At 41.6% G+C, this 21883-nt stretch overlaps 1 protein-coding gene across 1 annotated transcript; it reads left to right on the top strand.

Moving 5' to 3' along the window:
* Positions 1-1030: 1030 nt before the first annotated feature.
* Positions 1031-21221, top strand: nfe2l1a (nfe2 like bZIP transcription factor 1a). The gene is made up of 9 exons (XM_074655122.1): positions 1031-1142; positions 3790-4489; positions 5472-5657; positions 14159-14329; positions 15781-15849; positions 15939-16085; positions 16218-16389; positions 17136-17789; positions 18562-21221. The coding sequence occupies exons 2-9, from the start codon at positions 4208-4210 to the stop codon at positions 19578-19580; spliced, it is 2700 nt and encodes an 899-aa protein (XP_074511223.1). The 5' UTR covers positions 1031-1142; positions 3790-4207; the 3' UTR covers positions 19581-21221.
* The last annotated feature ends 662 nt before the right edge of the window (positions 21222-21883 follow it).

The following is a 21883-nucleotide window of genomic DNA, read 5'->3' as shown; positions in this document are numbered from 1 at the left end:
TTATATCAATTAATAAAGAATAAATACATAAATAAATAAAAGGGGGAATTAAACAGTAAATAAATAAGGGAATTAATACAAAGATAAATAAAAAATAAGCAAGTTAAAACAGAAATATCAATGTATGTGACATTTTATCAATTAATTAATAGCTATATTATTTTTGCCAAATTTAATGCTGCAGTAGGCAGAATGTTTTTGGCATCATTGGGTAAAAATTCCATAATAACCTTTCAGCATTTTGTAATTCAAGTGTTCTGAGAGAAAACTAGAGATCTGCACCTCCTCATGTCTCTGTTTTCAGGCTTTAGAAAATTTAGCCCGTGAAGGAAGACTTTGGCCAATCACAGGTCATTTCAGAGAGAGAGAGTGAGTTCCTATTGGCTATCCATTCAACGGAGGCAGCTGTCCATCACTCGCCAACTCCGATCAGACAGTCAAACTAGGCAGCGCTGATCAAATATGAATAAATATTTTGTTACTGTAATGCCTATTTCTCTCCTCAGATGTTCTCAGAAACATCTTGTAGTGTACTGTTTAGCTGTATAATAAGAAAGTGTTTGACCCGGCAGCCATGTTGAGAACAGTTGAGGAAATACCAAGCACCACCCACCAGCCAAAGCACACTTTCTCATTTTACAGCTAAGCAGTACACAACAAGATGTTTCTGAAAACATCTGAGGAGAGTCAGAGACTGTCAGGATATAGTGTCCGTTTTATAAAAATATTTTTTTTTAATCATATTTACTCCAATTCTACCCACTGCTGCTTTAATACAAACATAAATGAATAAAAAATGTAATCAATTTATGTCACATTTTATCAACATTATCTACATTTATTTTTTATATTATTTTTGCTACATTTAATTACTTTTTTTTTGTTTTTTTGGCAGGTTTTGTCCTCCATAGAGAACATTTTACTTGTAATGGAGTATTTTTACATGGTGATATTGGCACTTTCACTAGCCTAGGTGGTTAATAAATACTTCCTGCACACACACACACACACACACACACAGGGAGGAGTTGTCTACGTCATCACTGGGTGTGTTTAACTAGGTCCTCTCTCCTCTCAGTGAGGCAGAACAGAAAGAAGCCGGGACGGTGAACCAGCAGCACACTGCTGGACTCTCTCTGCCGGTAAGACACGCTCATATTATTCTCTCAGTATTCTGAAGTACAGTCAGCTGAATGAACTAACATGACTTTGTTATTAACCTAATAACCAACAGATCCGCTCCCCAAGGTGCTGTTTGTTCAGTAGCAGCTGATCTTAGTGGAATCACTACAATATCCCCGTAATGCTCCTATTATTATTATTATAATAATATATTATTATAATAGTCTGACTGTGTTTTTACTGTCAGTTCGTTCGTTTTAGAAATATGTAGTGAAAACGTCGCGTGATAAATATTTTTCTGTGAAGCTTCCTGGTCATAAATGTGGAGTTACATGAGTTCAGTTTATCAGAGGGCGAGAGATGAAAACATTGTGTAACCTGTTGCTCATATTCACACCACGCAGAGAGCCAGGACACGTGATCACCACCACAAAAATAATAATAATGATAATATACAGGACAACATCAGGACACGTGATCATATAATGCTAATAATAATACTACAGGGCAACATCAGGACACATGATCATATAATGCTAATAATAATACTACAGGACAACATCAGGACACATAATAATAATAATACTACAGGACAACATCAGGACACATGATCATATAACGCTAATAATAATACTACAGGGCAACATCAGGACACATAATAATAATAATATACAGGACAACATCAGGACACATGATCATATAAAGATAATAATAATAATAATAAAATAGAGGACAATCAGCTGCTACACAGTGTATTAATGTTTACATTAGCTTAATGTTAATCCGAGCTATGGGGCGTGTATGACAGTACTACTTTGTGATACTTGTATTTTCTTGAGTACTCTAATGTTATTCTACTTCTACTCCACTACAAAACATTGTACTTTTACTCCACTACACTTATCTGACAGCTGTAAATAGGGGAGAGCGGGGTCGGTCGGGACACTTTGGGACACCAAATAGAGTGCTACAGGAATGGGTTTTTAGTTAGATGTCTGAAATAAGGTCTGCGGTTAACACAAGCTGAAGAGATTTTAACGTTTTGTTCTACGACACAAAATACATCAGTAAATACCTCACTGGTGAATTATTAACTCTTTGTGTGTCTAAAAAAAGCGGTTGCTAACAAGTGTCTAAATGAGGCTACTAAACATCATCACGCCGACTCGTCCTCCTTTACAGCCTCGTTGTGTATACTCGCGCTCACGCGACCGTGGTGTAGTTCGTTTATATCCTAACGTTAGCTTTTTACTTCTGGTGATTGCATTCACACTTCATAAATCATAAAGTGGTGTTCATTTGTGGAGATTATCTTGCTGAACAAAATGTGTCAGTATCATAAACGTGTATTTGCCACAGAGCTGATTTTCTGCAATAATCCCAAACCGAACGGAACAATCCAATTGGCTGTTAGTGGAGGGAAGCATGGAGATGATCACTTCCTGTTAGTGGAGGGAACCAGGGCGATGCTAACTTGCCCAATGATGCCAAAAACATTCTGCCTACTGCAGGTTTAACACTAATAGAATAAAACTTTACTGTCAACCAAGATGAAAGATTGCCTTTGTCCATCTGACAGTTCATTAAAACACAACAACACTGACAGGAATAGAATACACTAAAGGAAAGCGGATGAAAACAACAACCGAAGAAAACAACAGAAACCGATTAAAGTGAAGTCTTTAAGAATCGAACATGTCAGGGAGATAAATCACTGCTTATATGTAGCACCTAAATGTTACAATAGACTCTATTTCCTCCAGACCGTACAGTACAAGATTATACTTGACTACATCATGTATGAGAGGATAACAGTACACAACACTGAACTATAGAATATAGTTAGTCTTTATTTCCCTCGGTTTTAAGGTGGTGCTGAAAAGTTCCCGTCAGCTGTTCCACTGCAGCGTCTGTAAACAGGTTTGCATAGCATGAAGGGAGGGAGGAGGAAGGGAGGGAGGAGGAAGGGAGGGAAAGGGATTTCCAGGCAAACACTGGCAATTACATCATGTGGCTGCAGTGAGTAAGCAAGGCAGTGTGGAGCAGGCAGGTGGTTACCAAACCCTTTCTAGAAGGAGGTAGAAGTTTCTGACAGAGAGAGAGAGAGAGAGAGAGAGAGAGAGAGAGAGAGCGGTGATACCATAGTCTGTGAGCCTTATCTCCTCACACCTCCTGACTAACTGCTTCCTCTCTGCAGGTCAGGCTGCGCTGACAATGGAAGATTAGTTCTGATAACTTTAGTGTCGTTATTATTATCTCTAGTACAGCTGTCGTAGCAGAAGTTAGGGTTACTTTTTTTAACTATTATTGTGGTTATAACAAAGAGCACAATGATAGTTAATTGCAGCCCTATATACATAGTTCAAAACATTAAAGGAACAGTGTGTAACATTTCTATTATCAGAACTGCAATATAATAAGGGCTGTAAAAGTTAACCTGATAGTAACGCAAATTAGTTTTAACTTTTTTAATGCATTAACACAGTAAAACTTAGGGGTACTAAGTTGGTTGCAATCTGCAACCACACCTCTAGATGCCACTAAACCCTACACACTGTCCCTTTAAGTATATTAACATCACAAATGATATTTGCTCTAACTTGTGAAATATTTGACCTGTGTTGTCAGTCCTCTGCTCTGAAGTAAGCTGCTCTCTTACATTCGCAGGAAGAGACATTCTTGGAGTTTCCGTGAAGAGCGACAGGTTTTTAGATGAACCTGAGGAAGTTTCACCGTCAATCTTTGTTTTTAGATTTGGGGATTTAAGTTCCTTCTTCTACACTTGGACTCTGAGCAACTCAAATGGAGCAGTTGTGTGAAACTGTGTAGTGTCTTGTTCTTCTCTGTCAGAGCAGTTTTACATTATAATTTAAAAGGGGAAACCCGGTTATTTTTAGAGTACCGAGGATATTTTTAAGACTTTTTTGTTGTTGGACCCAGAGGGTTTTTTCGAGCCCCTCTCCTTCCACAGGGAGATCAGCAGATCCTCTAGGGACTTGCCACTAAGACAGAGGAGACACTTGTTGTGGTGGTGACTGAGCTGACCTCTGGACACTCTGCACGTCCTCGGACGTACCAAAAGACAATGCTGTACCTAAAGAAATACTTCACGGAGGGCCTCATCCAGATGGCCATCCTGCTCAGCCTGGTTGGAGTGAGGGTCGACGTGGGACTGGAGCCTTACCTGCCTCCCTCCTTGCACGAGATGATCCTGGGTCCGACCTCGGCGCTGACCCAGACGCAGTTTCACAACCTCCGCAACCGCATGGAGGACGGCCAAGACCTGCACCCCAAGAGTGTGGACCTGGACGGGTTCTTCACGGCACGAAGGCTGCTGGGCTTTGTCCGCTCTCTGGACAGACTACAGGTAGGAAAACACGTCTATTTCCATCTTTATCTACATGGTCTCACTGACATGGAATTAGAACTATATGGTACTAAAGGTTATAGCATTTTAGCTGCTACAATATAGTTTTTATTTAAAGGGGACATATCATGATGAACTCTGGAGTTCCTCAGACCCACAAACTGTGAAATAAGACCACCCAGTCAGTTTTTTGTGAGCTGTCTAGATCAGAAAACATGTGATTCAACAAGACAATCAGATCTGGCTCCCCTTCCTATGTCACATGCAGGCTCATTAGAATAGAGAGCCTAAGTCCCCTGGTAGTCAACAGAGAGAGACAAGTGTTTTTTTTAATCACACATATGATGTTTGTTCATTTAAAAGATAATTTTGCAAGTGAAGAAAGTCTCAGTTTGTTCTCGTATCATTTAGTTTAGTTAGTGAACTGTTGTCTCACACAGCATATGTTAGCAACACTAGCTAGCGCTAGCAAACTTATAAAGCTATGTTTCACACACAAATGTAACGTTATCTTAACGTGTTTTATTCAGCGACTCTTGCAAAATTATCTTTTAAATGTACAAACATCATATGTGTAATTCATGGAGAAATTCAAACGGGATTAAGTAAATATTTGTCTTTTTTTCCGAAATAAGGTCGAAGGGGAGGGACTTCACCTCTCTATATATCGCCCACAGCCTGAGAACTACCTTTGAAAAGGTGCACCATGTTTTTCTCTCCAGCCAATCAGAGCAGACTGGGCTTTTTCAGGAGGGGGTTCTTAAAGAGACAGGCGCTAAAACGGAGCGTTTTAGACAGAGGGTGAATACAGGTATATTCAGACAGACAGGATGAGAAAAATAATGTGTTCTTTGAACATTAAAGTATGTAAACATGCTCTAGTAGATACCCCAAATACAAGTATGAACCTGGAAATGAGTAGTATATGTCCCCTTTAACAGAGGCTCTTACAAATCTCCCCCCTTCATACCTTTCTCCACAGGTTCCTCAGGCAGAACTGGAGACATGGCTGGTGCAGCGGGAGCCAGATCCTCTCCCCATGGGACGTCCAGACCAGTCCTCCCCACTGGAGAGAGCACCTGCTGGGGTAGAACGAGACCGAACCGCCCCGCCTGTGGAATCCAGAGCTGGCCTCGGTACCCTGCAGGAAGAAGAGGAGGAGAAAGAGGTACAGCTGTTTCATTCACACTATTAAAAAACATTAAGGATTTGTGTTTTAGCTTGTTCTTTCGTCAGGATTGGAGCACTTGGTCAAGAATCTTCACCGTTCAGACAAGACTGAAACTGATACGACTATCTCCCATATTTAATAATATTTAATCAATATAGGAACCTTTACATATTGTAGCCTGCTAATGCAGTATAGTTTTAATTCCCACAAGAAGAAATATATATTTATGCAGAAAGGGTTATGTTGTAATTAGGGCCGTCAATCGATTAAAATATTTAATTGCAATCAATCACAAATTAATCACACATTTTTATTTGTTCAAAATGTACCTTAAAGGGAGATTTGTCAAGTATTTAATACTCTTATCAACATGGGAGTGGACAAATATGCTGCTTTATGCAAATGTATGTATATATTTATTATTGGAAATCAGTTAACGACACAAAACAATGACAGATATTGTCCAGAAACCCTCTCAGGTACTGCATTTAGCATAAACAAATATGCTCAAATCAAAACATGGCAAACTGCAGCCCAACAGGCAACAACAGCTGTCAGTGTGTCAGTGTGCTGACTTGACTATGACTTGCCCCAAACTTCATGTGATTATCATAAAGTGGGCATGTCTGTAAAGGGGAGACTTGTGGGTACCCATAGAACCCATTTACATTCATATATCTGGAGGTCAGAGGTCAAGGGACCTCTTTGAAAATGGATGACAGTTTTTCCCCGCTAAATTATAGCGTAAGTTATTTAGCCTCCTTCGAGACAAGCTAGTATGACATGGTTGGTACCAATGGCTTCATTAGGTTTTCTAGTTTCATATGAGACCAGTATCTTCACTCTAGCTTTTAAACTGAGCCGCTAGAACCTAAAAATCACAAGTTGCGTTAATGCGTTATTATCGTGTTAACTAAGACAGCCTTATTTATGATGTTACTATGTCAGAGGAGACTTCAGAGTTCAGTTCAGGTACAAGGGTTGACATGGTGACGTTTATTTCAGATCAGCACTCTCTGTTGACCTTTGTCCATGCCATAATAATCCTGTGGGATCGAGAGCAAAAGCCCTGATCATGCACAGTATGACGGGTTACACAACTGCTGCGAGAGCTTAAAGACAAAAGTTGTTGCCTTTAAGCTCATGAAAGTGTTTCCAGCCAGTAGGTCTAAAGGCTGGGGCAGGCTTGATACAAACTAGTTTGTACTAACGTGTTGTAACGGCATTTCTACGTTTTTACTAGAGCTCACATGCGGCCCGATTACAACTGGATCTGATTCTAAAATGTGATACAGCTGCTCCAGGAAGTCATTTAGTTTCCACAGCCGGAATTCAAACACTCAAGAAGTCTGTTAGAAGACTACTGCCCTACCCAAGAGAAGCCACAGAAGTAGCAGTATAAATAGAGTTATAAATTATATAAATCAAATTACATTATGTGGACAACAGTGCTGTTTTTGTTTTGGCTGTCACCAAAACTGAGCGTCCTGTCATGTGATATGATGAGTCAGAGCTAGATGAGTCAGCATGAAACCTCAACGAACCACAGATGACCTCACCAGGAAAATGAAGCAATGCAGTCAGTGCAGTTGAAATACAGTAGGAACACCCTGCTGGAGAGAATACAGCTTTTAAATAAACACACATAAACAGGAACAGTAGCCTGAGAGTCACAGACCTTTCCCACACCTCAGTAACCTGGTAACTGCTGGGTGTATGCAGTAACCTTGTTCCTTCAAAACTGTATGCAAACATTAACAGAATAAGAACAGATTGCAATAAGTGTTCCACAGCTGAACAGTAAACTAATTCTAAAATGTAAGCACATTCATACAGTGTTAAAAAAACATGCTCTCTTACTGCTTAATTAGACCATTGTTGACCATTATTACACGGCGTTGTTGAATACTCAATTATGATTGGTCAATCACAGTGTTCTATGGTCTGTTATTTCTTTATAGCAGACCGTTGCTATGTATAACAGACCGTTGCTATGTATAACAAACCGTTGCTATGGGCGCAGTTCTGATATCGTACTGTGGCGGAAACAATTTTTGTGTCAAATTATTGATTTCTTCAGTAAAGTAGCCGTGTAATAAGCAGGACAATGTACAGCAAGCGGGTCATAGAGTGCTCCAGGGATGACGTTATTTTTGTAGTCCAACCAGGAAGTGATCATCTCCATGGTTCCCTCCACTAACAGGAAGTGATCATCTACCTGGTTCCCTCCGCTAGCAGCCAATGGGATTGTTCCATTGGGTTTTGGATTATTGCAGAAAATAAGCTCTGTTGTAAACAAATGTTTATGATACTGACACGTTTTGTTCAGCAAAAAAAAACTTGTTGGTGGAGAACAAAACAGAGCTAAAAGAGAGTGAATACTGGACTGTTATTTGTCAAGTGACCAGAAGCACAACTCTACATTAATGCTAATGTTGCTACATGTCTGCCCAGTGTATATCAAGGCATGAACGACTTTATAAGGATAACATGTCAGTGTTGTTCTTAGAGCTTTTTCTGCTGCCCTGAAGAGGCCAAAAATAAATAATTTATACCGCTTTAAAAGGCACCTAAAGTATCTGTTCATGTCCAGTGTAAAGTGCAAAGGTGTGTCCGTGTTTTAAACAAGATACATTATCTTAATCAGTGTGCTTTAGAGGTGCTGGTAGGGAGCAAGGTGGTTGTTTTCCATCAGCTTCTAGTTTTTATGCTAAATCTCATCTAAAGAAAGTGAATATGGGTATTTTCTAAAATGTTAACTATTTCTTTAAGTCAGATAAGATCGGTAAGGAGAATCATCAACTGATCTGGGTGGCAGCACTGGCTTCATGTTCTGGCCTGCATGAACTTATGCTGTGGGCTTCATCTATTAATGGCAACACCCAGGCGTGCTTGGTCAAGCTCTGGCCCATAAGACAGACTGAAGCACATACAATACCTGGCTGTCAGATCCTTCACCTCAGACACAGACATGTTGAAACTGAAAATAATTTGTAGAGCACATCATGCACTAGTTGAAGGGGCCACTCTGGCCCCTGAGGCTTACAGTTCACAGAGTTGAGCAGAAATCTTTTCTAATGACTGAAACAGGATTTATACTTCACCGTTAGGGGGCTGGGCAGGAATTATGCAACCCAGTCGGAAAGAATTTTTTTTTTGGCATTGTACCGTATGTTTCTATAAACCATGGGATATGTTGAATGTTGACATTTCTGAACCAAAAAAACATTTCATGAATATATTTCATAGTAGTCTTGTATCACGCTTGCAGAAACGCACAATGCCACTTGGTTAACGTTGTGAAACGATTGGTTGGGTTTGGACAACAAAACTACTTGGTTAAGGTCAGAAAAAACATAATTTGTTTATGGTCAAATAACGTAACCATGTAACGTAATTACCGTAAATAAACAACAGCCGCCCTTAGCGGACTTTCTTACATAACGTTACGTAACAAGCGTAATGTAAGAACCGTAACAACCATAAATGAACAACAACTGCCCTTTGTGGACTTTCTTACGTAACATTACGTAACTAGCATAGTGTAACAACCGTAACAGCCTAACCACCATAAATAAACAACAACTGCTTTTAGCGGACTTTCTAACGTAACATTACGTAACTAGCATAACTTAACAACCGTAACAGCCTAACTACCATAAATAAACATTAACGCCCTTAGCGGACTTTCTTACGTAACATTACGTAACTAGCATAGTGTAACAACCGTAAAAGCCTAACCACCATAAATAAACAACAACCGCTTTTAGCGGACTTTCTAACGTAACATTACGTAACTAGCATAACTTAACAACCGTAACAGCCTAACTACCATAAATAAACATTAACGCCCTTAGCGGACTTTCTTACATAACATTATGTAAATAGCATAGTGTAACAATCGTAACAGCCTAACTACCATAAATAAACAACAGCCGCCCTTAGCGGACTTTCTTACGTAACATTGCATAACTAGCATAGTGTAACAACCTTAACAGGCTTACTACCATAAATAAACAACAGCCGCCTTTAGCGGACTTTCTTACGTAACATTACGTAACTGGCATAGTGTAACAATTGTAACAGCCTAACTACCATAAATAAACAACAACCGCCCTTAGCAGACTTTCTTACGCAACATTACGTAACTAGCATTGTGTAACAATTGTAACAGGCTTACTACCATAAATAAACAACAACCGCCCTTAGCGGACTTTCTTACGCAACATTACGTAACTAGCATTGTGTAACAACCGTAACAGCCTAACTACTATAAATAAACAACAACCGCCCTTAGCAGACTTTCTTACGTAACTAGCATAACGTAACAACTGTAACAGCCTAACCACCATAAATAAACAACAACCGCCCTTAGCGGACTTTCTCAAGTAACATTACGCAACTAGCACAACGTAACAAGTGTAAAGTCAACGTTTAGTTTTGGTTTCAAACAGGACACGAACAGTCTCCTGGGTGAAAGTCCTGTGTTTGTTTCAAGTTCCATCACTTTATGTGGAATCACACAAACAACACTGTGACAAAACAAAACTCTCAAAGCCTCCATAACACACACTCAGACACACCACAGACGCCAGTGCTAACAAAGTGGACAATATATAAATAGCCCACAGATTGACCAATCTGGACACACACACACACACACACACACACACACACACACACACACATTTACATTACAAACTTGATATAACACATAGAGATCTAATTACATGCCGGACTGCCTCTTTCTCTTCTTCAAACTGGAAGTGAATATAACATTGTTTATGAATGCTCCTCGTGTATCAAATGGCACGCGAACGCACAAACACACACACACACACACACACACACACACACGTACACACACAGACTCACACAGCACTTTATTAGCTTGTGACCGACTGGCTTGTTTTGAAACCTGATCGCTGGACTATTGCGTCCTGACACACATCCCCCAGTTTTGCAATCCCTCCTGTTTACTGCATCAACACACACACACACACACACACACACACACACACACACACACACACACACACACACACACACGCAAAGAGCCAGAGGCATGCATGAAAACAAATGTACACGAATGCATGAGGTGCTAACTTGTGCTTCCCTCTACTGCAGGAGAGTGTAAATGCACAGTCTGTAATGATGGACCTGTACATATTAAAAGTTGTGTTGTTATGTAAAAGCTATGTCTAGTAGTATGTCAATGGAAAAATAATCCTAGACAAACGGGTTCCTCCCTATTAGCTACATAACATATATACTAATATTAGTTGAAAAAGATTTTATTACGAGCTTAAGTCATTTCACAGTGTTCTGGTTTGACTATAAAAGCATGTAGCTTGCATCCATGCTGCTCTGTAGCAGGACTGTACCATAAAAATATCTGTACCTAACATACATTGTTACTCTGTAGCAAAACTTTAATCACAGCAATGTAGACAGTCGGTCACTGCTTGAATACTCTTATCTGATAGGCCACAGGATGCGCATTAAATCCATTTAATATACACATACACTGACCATGTAGTAGTAGTAGTAGTAGTAGTAGTAGTAGTAGTATGGTATATGGTATCTAGATTATCCGAAACTTGGTCAGTGGCCCTACGCTTCAAACTATGACGCTCTCGGTTTCCTCTAGCATCAATTTAGGACGTGTCACGGTCGGCGGGTCAGCTCCGCTCATTACGTACATCGTGTCTTTTCAAAATAAACTTACATGTTCACAGTAATGGTACGTGTCCACAGGGGCGTTTTTTATCGCGAGGGGACGCGATGTTTCCCAACATTGGACGCTTGGTATGCTGTCCCTAGAAACAAGGCACTCGGCTCCTGATTGGACGAACGCTCTCCCGCCGTTGGCTGCTGCTCCCAGCTTTCAAACCGGAACCAGTATGGAGGCTCGTTTGGAAACTTTCTTCTCTTATTTCACGTAAATAGTTCACTGAAATGTGTTTCTGAAAACATTTGAGGCAAGAGATAATAAAAGTAGACGAGCCCTCAACTTTATGCAAATGAGGAGCGGGCGTTGTGACGCCTAGTCTCTGGAATCGCGACGCCACGCTACCAGAATGCATTGCGCGGCTGCTTACACAGACAATGAATGGGGGGCGTGGAAAGCACGGAGCCTGTGGACACGTACCATAACAGTTTCCGCTCGTGACATTACATGGTTTCTTTTCAAAATAAACTTCCAATGTAGGTTTACTTATTTTTTAGTTTTACTTACGCAAAAAAACTACTTGGTTAGGTTTAGTTAAAGTAAGGGTTAAAATACGTTGACTTGGTTTCACACGAAACATGAACAGCTGTCTCCTGGGTGAAAGTCCTGTGTTTTCTTGACTCGTCCAACCTCCCCAGCCACCCGCCCTGAGTGGACTTTCTCGCTCATACAGACGCCAAAGGGTGCATCAGTATCAGACAGCAAGGGGCACTGACCAAGCGTTGGTATTTGACGAGTTGGGAGAACAGGTTTGTTTTCCTCCCAGAATCTGTGACATCTTTTGAGATGTCACTATTAAAATGCACTTGACCTGCCTGAGGTTACTGCTGTACATTTTTCATGTGACTCCTTAGTTCCTGGGGCTCTCAATTTCACTCGTGTAGTAAAGTAAGGGATATGTGCCCAGGCCTGACCCATTTATGTTCATAGCTACATACGTGTCCTTGCTGGCCAGCTGTTGAGGGTCTCTGGGTTTGTCTGTAAGCCCCCAGCCAGGTCAGCAGAATGTTAAAGCTATTCTGAGCCTGGCTGTCTGTCTCTGGGTAAACAGGAGCCTTTACGTTCTGTTAGTCTGGTAGTATGGAAGAAGACAGTACACTAACTCCAGTGGTTCACGTGGCGATGCCTTTATCGCTACACCATTTGTTTCTGTTAAATCTCTGTGACATAAAGGTAAAATAGAGTCAAACCAAGAATGCTTTTTCTGTGCTGTAACCGTATGTGCCCGGGTGTATCTTTACATCAAATACTTGGTAAAACATATTTTTCCAACAGATCCAACACGTTCTCCTTACAACTTAAATATATATATATATATATATATATATACATATATATACACTATACTATAACTTAAATACCACCCACTAAAATGTGATCATATATTTTGGCTTGACCAAGTCTACCTAGTCTTAATCAAGTCTCAACATGTCCCATGAGGCCTACCCGCTGGCGTGTTGTTGAAGCATTATGGGATCTGTAGTTGAATACTAATAAAATAACTGTTGTGACAAGAGTAGCGCAAGGTATAGCAAGGTCCTGGGTTCAAAACCCAGTAGAACCAGTACTTTATATTTGCTGGGTGCAGAGCTTGTTACAGCAATTAATCGCTAAACATTTTTGGAAGTATGCTTATTCGCTTTCTTGATGAGAGTTAAACCAAAGTTATACTTTCCATGTCGGCGAGGGTCCACATGTAAGAAGTATAGAGTACGGTCTCGACCTGCTCTATATGAAAAGCGTATCAGCGTATGAAAACCTGCATTCTCTCTACCAGCCAGCAGGGGGCGACTCCTCTGGTTGTATAGAAGTCATTGAGAAAATGAGCCTACTCCTCACTTGATTTATTACCTCAGTAAACATTGTAAACATGAGTTTATGGTCTCAATCGCTAGTTCCAAGTCTTCTTCAATACAGCATGATGTTCATTTAGTAAATTATGGTCCCATTTAGAGTCAAATAGACCATAAAGCAGGGAATGCTTTAGGGTGGGGCTACCTTGGGATTGACAGGTCGCTACCACAGCATTGTCCGGTCTGGGAGTTGTCCGTGTTCATCACTGTTAATAATTATAACATTTTGGTCACGTGAAAATGTCCTATTCAGCGTTCGGTTGTACTTAGCTCCTCCCTCTCGTGTCACTTTTGGTTGCAAACAAAACAATATGGCAACGGCCAAAATGCCAAACTTGAAGCTTCAAAACCGTAGTCCACAAACCACTGGGTGATGTCAATGTGACTACGTCAACTTACAGTTATATACAGTCTGTGGTACAAACAGAACTACTACGCGTCCGTGGTGTTCACAGCAGTCTGTGCACGTGTTCGTTTGATAGTGTAGCTGAGGCTTTTCATGGGAAGATTGACGCCACGCTCATATCTGTAAAAACATTTTACGGTTGGATTATGTACCGGACTATTTCTTGGCCAAGACTACTTGCCAGGCAACCAGCAGGTACCGGTGCAAGTTACTGGTGGTAATATGTTAATTTTGTGTTAACATCTTGTTCTGTTGTCCCAAAGTTAAAATCAATGAATGCTGCTTTAAAGTCATATATCATGAAACTGAACCATGTTGTGGTTATCACATGTGCTTTACATGCAGAGGGTTCTGAGATGGAAACCCAGTGTAACCAGTGTGTTACTGTCTATAGAGACAGTACAGTACTCACCATGAGGTGTTCAAGCACTTTGGAGAGTTTTCAGAGACCCTGTGGTGTAATGGCTGCTCTCACTACATTGTTCTTCCTTTTCCTCTCTGCAACCAGGAAGGAACGCATCATGTACTTCATCACAGCGGTGCTCTGGAGGAGAGAAGAGAGGAAGAGGAGGAGGAAGAGGAGGAAGACCTGGGCAGGAGCACAGATGGAAGAGGAAGACTAGGAGGTTCCCAACGCCGTACTGACAACAGGGAGCTAACTCAGAATGAAGTAGACCAGGTAAGACATAGAAAGAATCTGATTCATTATCATTTCATCATGATAATAAAATGCTACCATATTTCATGTTTCCTCCTTTGAAGATTTTAATATTCAGGAAGATACTTGAAATCTGAGTCACCCCGAACAGCATGATGTTGGCCTGTTGGGCTAACGCTTTGGTCCAGTTTAAAATATTACAAAACTACTGGATGGAGCATTTAGGGGGATCTACCGGTAGAAATGAAATATAATATTGATAGCTATGTTTTCATTAGTGCATAATCACCTGAAAATAAAGAATTGTCGTGTTTTCGTTACCTTAGAATGAGCCGTTTCTATCCACATATAAGTACTTTTAGTTTGTTGCAATCTGAAACCTCACCGCTAGATGACGCCAAATCCTACACACTGCCCCTTTATGGCTCGGTTAAGAGGATGTGAGGATAACGATGGGATTGGCCGTCACCCTCCAATGAAAATTGCAACAGGAAGTGTGTATATTAGATTTCAGCTAAGCAGTAAATAGTGAATGATTTAAAGAGTCCTGTATCAGTAGAACGTGCCTGACATACTGTATATTCTGTAAACCGATGTGAGTGTCGGGTAAGGTGACCAGAGCGCCTGTCATGCTTGGAATCTGAGCTGAACGCTTCATCTTTAAACGCTGGCTTGCTGCTCAGCTCAGCAGAATAGGCAAGGCAAGGCAAGGCAGCTTTATTTGTGTAGCACATTTCAGCAATTCAAAGTGCTTTACACAAACATTCACGAACATGTGCCAAAAAAATAATTAAAACAGTCATAAAAACGTTAAAGATTAGAAAATAAAAACAAGATAAAAAATAAAAAGCTAGAATAGAGTATAACAAACAATAGTAAAATATATAGTGCAGTATAAGAAAGGAAAGCATGGGAGACACACTTTAGCAGCTGCACCCCAGGGTGCCTGTTACACCCCAGGTGTGCTTTCTGACACGTAACATGCACAGCTGTGTGTGTGTGTGTGTGTGTGTGTGTGTGTGTGTGTGTGTGACAAATGAAAGATGAAATGAAACTGAAAGTTAGGACAATTTGCTTATTTGACATACTGTCTTTCATAGTGGCATTTAAAAAGATCAAATATGGGGTTGTGTATGTTGTAGTGCTGTTGTTGGTTTTCAGGACCGATCTTCAGAGAAGCCTACAAGATGTTTCTGAAAACATCTAAGGAGAGAAATAGGCATTACAGTAACAGAATATTGATTCATATTTGATCAGCACTGCCTAGTTTGACAGTTTGATCGTAGTTGGCGAGTGAACAGCCAATAGGAACGCTCTCTCTCTCTCTGAAATGACCTGTGAAGTGATTGGTCAAAGTATCCCGTCACGGGGCTAGATTTTCTAAAGCCTGAAAGCTTTAAGTGAAACGCAACTTAACTTTAATGTCTTCTTTTCCCTCTAAACCCATCTTCCTCTTTTCTCTCTATTTTCAGACTTCTTTGTCCCTCCAGGAGTGTTTGAGGCTGTTGGAGGAAACCTTTCCCCTCTCAGAAGAACAACAGGTACCACCTTTACTCTTCTCTTCTCTTCTCTGTCCGTTCTGTTGTGTCCTTCCTTCTTGATCCTAGAACAGTTCTTTCTTGTCCCTCAGTTGTGTGATGTTGCCGGTAGAAGGGAAGATCTGGAGCGTCAGCCATCAAACAGGGAACCCCTGCTGTCCCCTATCATCCCCACCGGTAACCCTTCCTCGGACCTGGAGCTCCACTGGCAGGACCTGTTGGCCATCATGGAGCCTGAGGTGAGTGGGGTGGGAGGATGAAAGTAGATGAATTTACATTTAGCAAAATAGAATAAGATGAAATGACGACGATGAGTATGCAAAGATAAAATAAATCTAAATCTTTTTTTTTTTTTTTTACTCCTTCTCCAGAACACAGATGTTGACATGATGACTTCATTTGACCACACCCAGAATTCAAGAGCTACCGGGGCCCTTCAGGGTGTCGGGTCTGAAGATCTACGCCAAAACTGTAACAACCATGACAACAGCGTAACGGAGGCTGATCAGGAGGTCTTTTTAATGGAGACTCCCCCGCAGCACGGTAATTCTTTTCAGAAGTCGACGTCTGTTGAAAATGTAGTTTTTTGGCAAGAAACTTGAGCAGCAGCAATATAAAATAGATATTAGAGAGGGAATTATGACCTGTTTAACTTCCAAACAAAAACCAGTATGCAAACAGTAATAAAGGAGTGGATGTTGAACTACATGGGATTTATTGTTTTTAGGGCTGTCAAAATTAACGCCATAATAACGCATTAACGCAAATGTGTTTTAACGCCACTAATTTTCTTTAACGCATTAATGCAACTTGCGATTTTTAGGTTGTAGCGGCTCAGTTTTAGAGCTAGAGTGTAGATACTGGCATCATGTGAAACTACAAAAACCTAATGAATCCATTTGTGAAGGAGGTTAAATAACGCTACAAACCTACGCTAAATTTTGGCGAGGAAAAACTGGCATGGCCATTTTCAAAGGGGTCCCTTGACCTCTGACCTCCAGATATGTGAATGAAAATGGGTTATATGGGTACCCACAAGTTTTCCCTTTACAGACATGCCCACTTTATGATAATCACATGCAGTTTGGGGCAAGTCATAGTCAAGTCAGCACACATCGTGCGATTAATTGTGATTTAATATTTCAATCGATTGACAGCCCTGCTTATGACAAACTTAAAACCGTTAAATAAGGTTCTGAAATAATCATAAAACCATAAAAATCTTGTTCTGTGAATGACTGCGCTAAAAGCTGTTGCCTATCCTATAATTCTTAATATTTTGTCTCTAGGTTTGTTGGAGCCTCCAAGGCAGTCGGAGCTAGAGCCGGCCCTGCTTCCCCTCACCCCCAGTGCACAGTTGGATGACCACAGTTCAGCCTTCAACACAAGGGACACTAGTGTGAATCTTCCTGACAACACACATCTGCTCGCAAAAGACCCGTCAGAAGATTTCTGCATTGGACTAAATGCGGAAGATAACTCAAGCACCTTTAACTTAAATCTGCTAACGCAAAGTCTTGTGGACACCATGGAGGGCAGTCCCAGTTCACAGTATGCTCACCCCCCTGAAACCCCCCCTACCTTCGACGTTAGCTTTCATTCGCGGGACTTGACACCTTACAGTTTCACCCCATCTCCAGAGGGGAATGGTATGACCCGAGACCTTCTGACATCTCCCTCCAGTGTCTTTCTGGTCGACGAAGAAGAGGAGGATGTAGATGATGAAGATGGCCTCCCTAGCCCACTCAGTGACCTCTTAGAGGATGCTGTCATCTTGGATGAGATGAGACTGTTGGACCTGGCTCTGGAGGAAGGGTTCAGTCCCGAGATGGCAGCCAAGCTGGAAGAGGAGGGTTTCCTAGATAGTGGAACAGCCCGACAGGACACGGACAGAGATGATGACCACTCAGGCTCCGGCATGGCGGTCACAGAGAATCAGCAAGGTAATTAACCGCCTTACCATTCCTTCCTCTTTTTTTTAGAGGGGTAGGAATGGGGGACAGGGGATGTTAAGGTGGAGATAGAAGGTCAACAGTAGACGTCACATTGAAGTTGTGTACATCATCTGAAAGCTGGGAACCTGACGATGAATTTGAGATGCAGCTCAGCACTGTGTTCTGGTCATTAATCAGAAATAAACATTCATTTGAACTGAATTAATTAATTAAAGTAAATTGTGAAACTGTATAAGAGCGTATGACATTATGATAGAAGTATATGATGACCATTCCCATGAACTATTATGTCTCATAAGTTGTAGCAATTTTTGGTTTGATACCAATTGTTACAGATTTGGTGCTAAATTTAAAAAAAAATGTTACCACTCAAGAATTGATCAAAATGATCAAGAATCCCTCCAAAATACCACATTAAGACACCAAGACCTTGAGGAACACCATAGAAAAAGCCATGCTGTGATTTGGTATCAAAAACTTTTGACATTTGGAGATTTCTACAAGAATTTAATTTTTCATCGATTGGATGGCGAGCACTTCTGATCTGTAAACTGCTCAGAAACCCCCTTATTGTCAATCTAGCTAGGAAAGCCATCCATCCTCTGAATGCTCTAGGTCTGTAGTTTGTGGCTGTAAAGTTTCATGAGGCTGTGATTATCCTAGAGGAAATGAAGTGGCTACTTCCTGCGGTCAAAACAGTTTTTTTTTTACTATAAAACTGTAGAACTTACCTTGACCTTTCCTTGTTTCCTCCTCCTAGACGGCCAGCACGAGGCAGACTCAGACTCTGGTCTTTCTCTGGACTTCAGCCACAGCCCTGCTTCCCCATGTGCTTCTGAGGCCTCCTCTTATTCCTCTTCCTCAACTTCCTCTTCATCTTGTGTGTCGGCTGTGGGTAGTCCCTTCTGTGAGGACGAGGATGAGGATGAGGATGAGGACGAGGACGAAGAGGCTGAGGAAGGGTTAGTTTGTTTGGATATGGACGTGGAGCTGACCATAAAGCAGGAGGAGCTGGAAGAGGAGGAGATGGGTGCAGTAGGAGGAGGGTACCCGGAAGATGTGAAGAAACCCTTCCCTCCCAACTATGGCGATCACAAGCTGTATAACGGCTTTCCTTGGCTGGAGAATATCGGCCACGACCACACGTACAACCAACCCCGGTCATCTGCCTCCTCTCCATCCCAGGGCAAGATGCCCGCCAAACACCCCAAATCCTCCGTGCGACATGACAACGCCAAACCTTACCACCGTTCCTCTTCCAGACACATCTCCGAGACCAAAATGTGGGGCCGGGATGAGCGGCGAGCGCGAACCCGGAAGATCCCTTTCTCCAACGAGCTGATCGTTAATCTGCCGGTGGAGGAGTTTAACGACCTCCTGGACAATTACAAACTCAGCAGCGAGCAGCTCGCGCTCGTCAGGGACATACGACGCCGCGGTAAGAACAAAATAGCCGCCCAGAACTGCCGGAAGAGGAAGCTGGACGTGTTGGTGGAACTGGGAGACAGCGTGTCAGGTTTGAGACGGTACCGTTCGCGGCTGCTCCGAGAGAAACAGGAAGCCCTGAGGAACCTGCAGGAAATGAAGCGCCGACTGGACACGCTGTACCAGGATGTCTTTTCCACGCTGAGGGACGAGGAGGGGATGCCGTTGGACGCCGCTGAGTACCTGCTTCATTTCGAGTCCAATGGTAGCGTCACGGTAGCTTCGCGCCAACAAGAGGCGGCGCTGCTGCCACCGACAAAACCCAGCAAGAAACAGAGGGACAAGAAGAAGTGAAAAGGTGGACAAGCAAAGCCATATTCTGGCTTCAGGAGGGAGTATGATCTGACCACAAATACAAACAGGGAATCCTGATGCAGTGGTGAATGAAGAAACTTTATCTGGGGTCAGTGGAAGGTGCTGAAAGGTACCAGGAAATATCCCTGACAGTCATGTTTTTGTTTAAAGACATTTCTACACTGGGAAAGGACTCAAGTTCAACTATTGTTGAGCACAAGTAACTCTGAGGTACATCTAGGCTACCGACAGATGACCTGGGACCAGCACTTTAAAATGCTAGTTCAATGCCTATGCACAACCCTGCTTGAAAATGCTGAGTCGAACGATACAACAGACTAATAGCACGCCGGATCCTGGCCGTCAGCTGATACAGCCGAACAATCGCAGACACCACGATGCCTGTGGGCCTCTGAGGAAGGGTTGCCAGAAGGCAGGAAGGGAAGTCGTGATCGTACCCCCCTTTGAGCTGGTCGGGGTGCATCTCACTCAAAGACAATCAGTAGGCTCAAGACACGGGGGGTCATGGGGATCAAACCTGTGTATGTAGAGTAGAGTTGTTCCGATACCGATATCAGCATCCGAAATGTGTCCGATACTGCCCAAAATTTGGTGTCGAGGAAAATGTCAGCCATTTGGAAATATTTCATAGGGAAAAATCCAACAAGTAAAACGGCGATATGTTCAGTATGTGAGGCGTCCGTTTGGAGGGCTGGCAGTACCCTAGTAGGTTGCATGAATGTCACACCCTAATACAGGACAAATGAGCAAACAGGCTGTCCACTGAGGAGACAGCTAAGAGAATGCGGAATTGTTATTTATTCCTAGCTTCATTACCTCCGCCAAGGCCGAAAGGCCTAGGAAGGGTACATGGGTACAACAATACAAGTTGTTAATGTTTCAAGATTTGGTATGTCAAATGCCCCAAATACACATGGATGTACCTTTAATTAATACTGTTAAAAAGGACAGCTTTGGCCTACAAAGAGCAGTAACTCTGGATTCCAACACTCTCCAAACTCAGGGCTGATTTCTGAATTGTTTCAAGCTAGGATGTCACCCTCTGCTGGTTGTGCACGTAGCTGAGTGAGACACACACTGTATAGAGAGATTCGGATGAATCTATTAGTACAAAGGAATTAAACATGGTTTGATGCTAAGAATGATATATTTACACATCTGACCTAAATCTACATTATTCTGAGTTGTAGTTGAGTCTTCTGTTCCAATAGTTCTGATGAAGTCATGCAGGTAATAAATGATTGTGTTATTGGCAAAGCAAATTTTGAATTTCTCAGGAATGAGCGCAGTCAGAAGAACACGCTACTACTGTGTAGTCAGACCTCAAACAAACACATTTTGTAATGTTGCTGGATTCTTTTTAAGCAAGAAATAGTCGGCGTTCAGTGTTTCACATAGTATCACACTCATATTAGAATACTGTAAGAGATGCAGTGGAATGAAACACTGTCTGCCTTCTTTCATGCTTAGTATCTCCACTGATGGAACAAGCTTTTATTAATTGTTTGTTTGCTGTTTAAGTGTTTTACATTTTGTGCTTGCTGGTATTCAAGGACGTGGGACCTTGCTTTCTGTAATATTAAAAAAAAACTAAAAATAAATTGTATTTTTTTTGAGTCAGATGTTTTTGAGTCTCCGGTGTCGACACAGTCACAATAGCAGATATCAGGGCTATAAAGTGTAGCCATTTGTGGACACTCACTATCAGCAGTCCTTTATAGTGATGGGAATTTCAGCTCTTTTCATTTGGCTCAGCTCACCAAGAAGAGCCGGCTCTTTCGGCTCCCAAACGGCTCTTCATTTTACCACCTCTGCCTTTTATATTTCAGCAAAATTTAGCGCTGTTTTGACCTATGATTAGTATGTGTTGACATATATCACTTAAATTATTCAATATAATTATACTAAATCTTATAATTTCCAGAAAACCATAATTTACATGCTGCTTCGTTTCAGCCGGCTCTTATCGTTCACTTAAAAGAGCCAGCTTGTTCGCGACCAACACATCACTAGTCCTTTACAGTAACAGTGAAGATATAAGCTGCATCCCCGATCAGAAAACATGTGATGAGAACTACCTTTGCTAAGGTGCATGTTTTTCTTTGCAGCCTATCAGAGCAGACTGGGCTTTTTCAGGAGGGGGTCTTAAAGAGACAGGCGCTAAAATGGAGCGTTTCAGACAGAGGAAGAATAGAGGTATATTCAGACAGACAATTTTTTTTTACATTAAAGCATGTAAACATGTTCTGGTAGAAACCCAAAATACAAATATGAACCTGGAA

The sequence above is a fragment of the Sebastes fasciatus genome, chromosome 13 (assembly GCF_043250625.1).
Source record: "Sebastes fasciatus isolate fSebFas1 chromosome 13, fSebFas1.pri, whole genome shotgun sequence".
In the NCBI taxonomy this organism is placed as follows: Eukaryota; Metazoa; Chordata; class Actinopteri; order Perciformes; family Sebastidae; genus Sebastes; species Sebastes fasciatus.
The sequence above is the reverse complement of the archived record's forward strand: the minus strand, read 5'-3'. Positions and strand labels throughout refer to the sequence as shown.

What these genes read in the sequence shown, in the direction of transcription:
- nfe2l1a (XM_074655122.1), top strand. Translation starts at nt 4,208, where the DNA reads ATGCTGTACCTAAAGAAATACTTCACGGAGGGCCTCATCCAGATGGCC. An exon ending in GGAGACTCCCCCGCAGCACG is followed by an intron (nt 16,390 to 17,135) that starts GTAATTCTTTTC and finishes TTTTGTCTCTAG; the next exon opens with GTTTGTTGGAGCCTCCAAGG. An exon ending in GGTCACAGAGAATCAGCAAG is followed by an intron (nt 17,790 to 18,561) that starts GTAATTAACCGC and finishes TCCTCCTCCTAG; the next exon opens with ACGGCCAGCACGAGGCAGAC.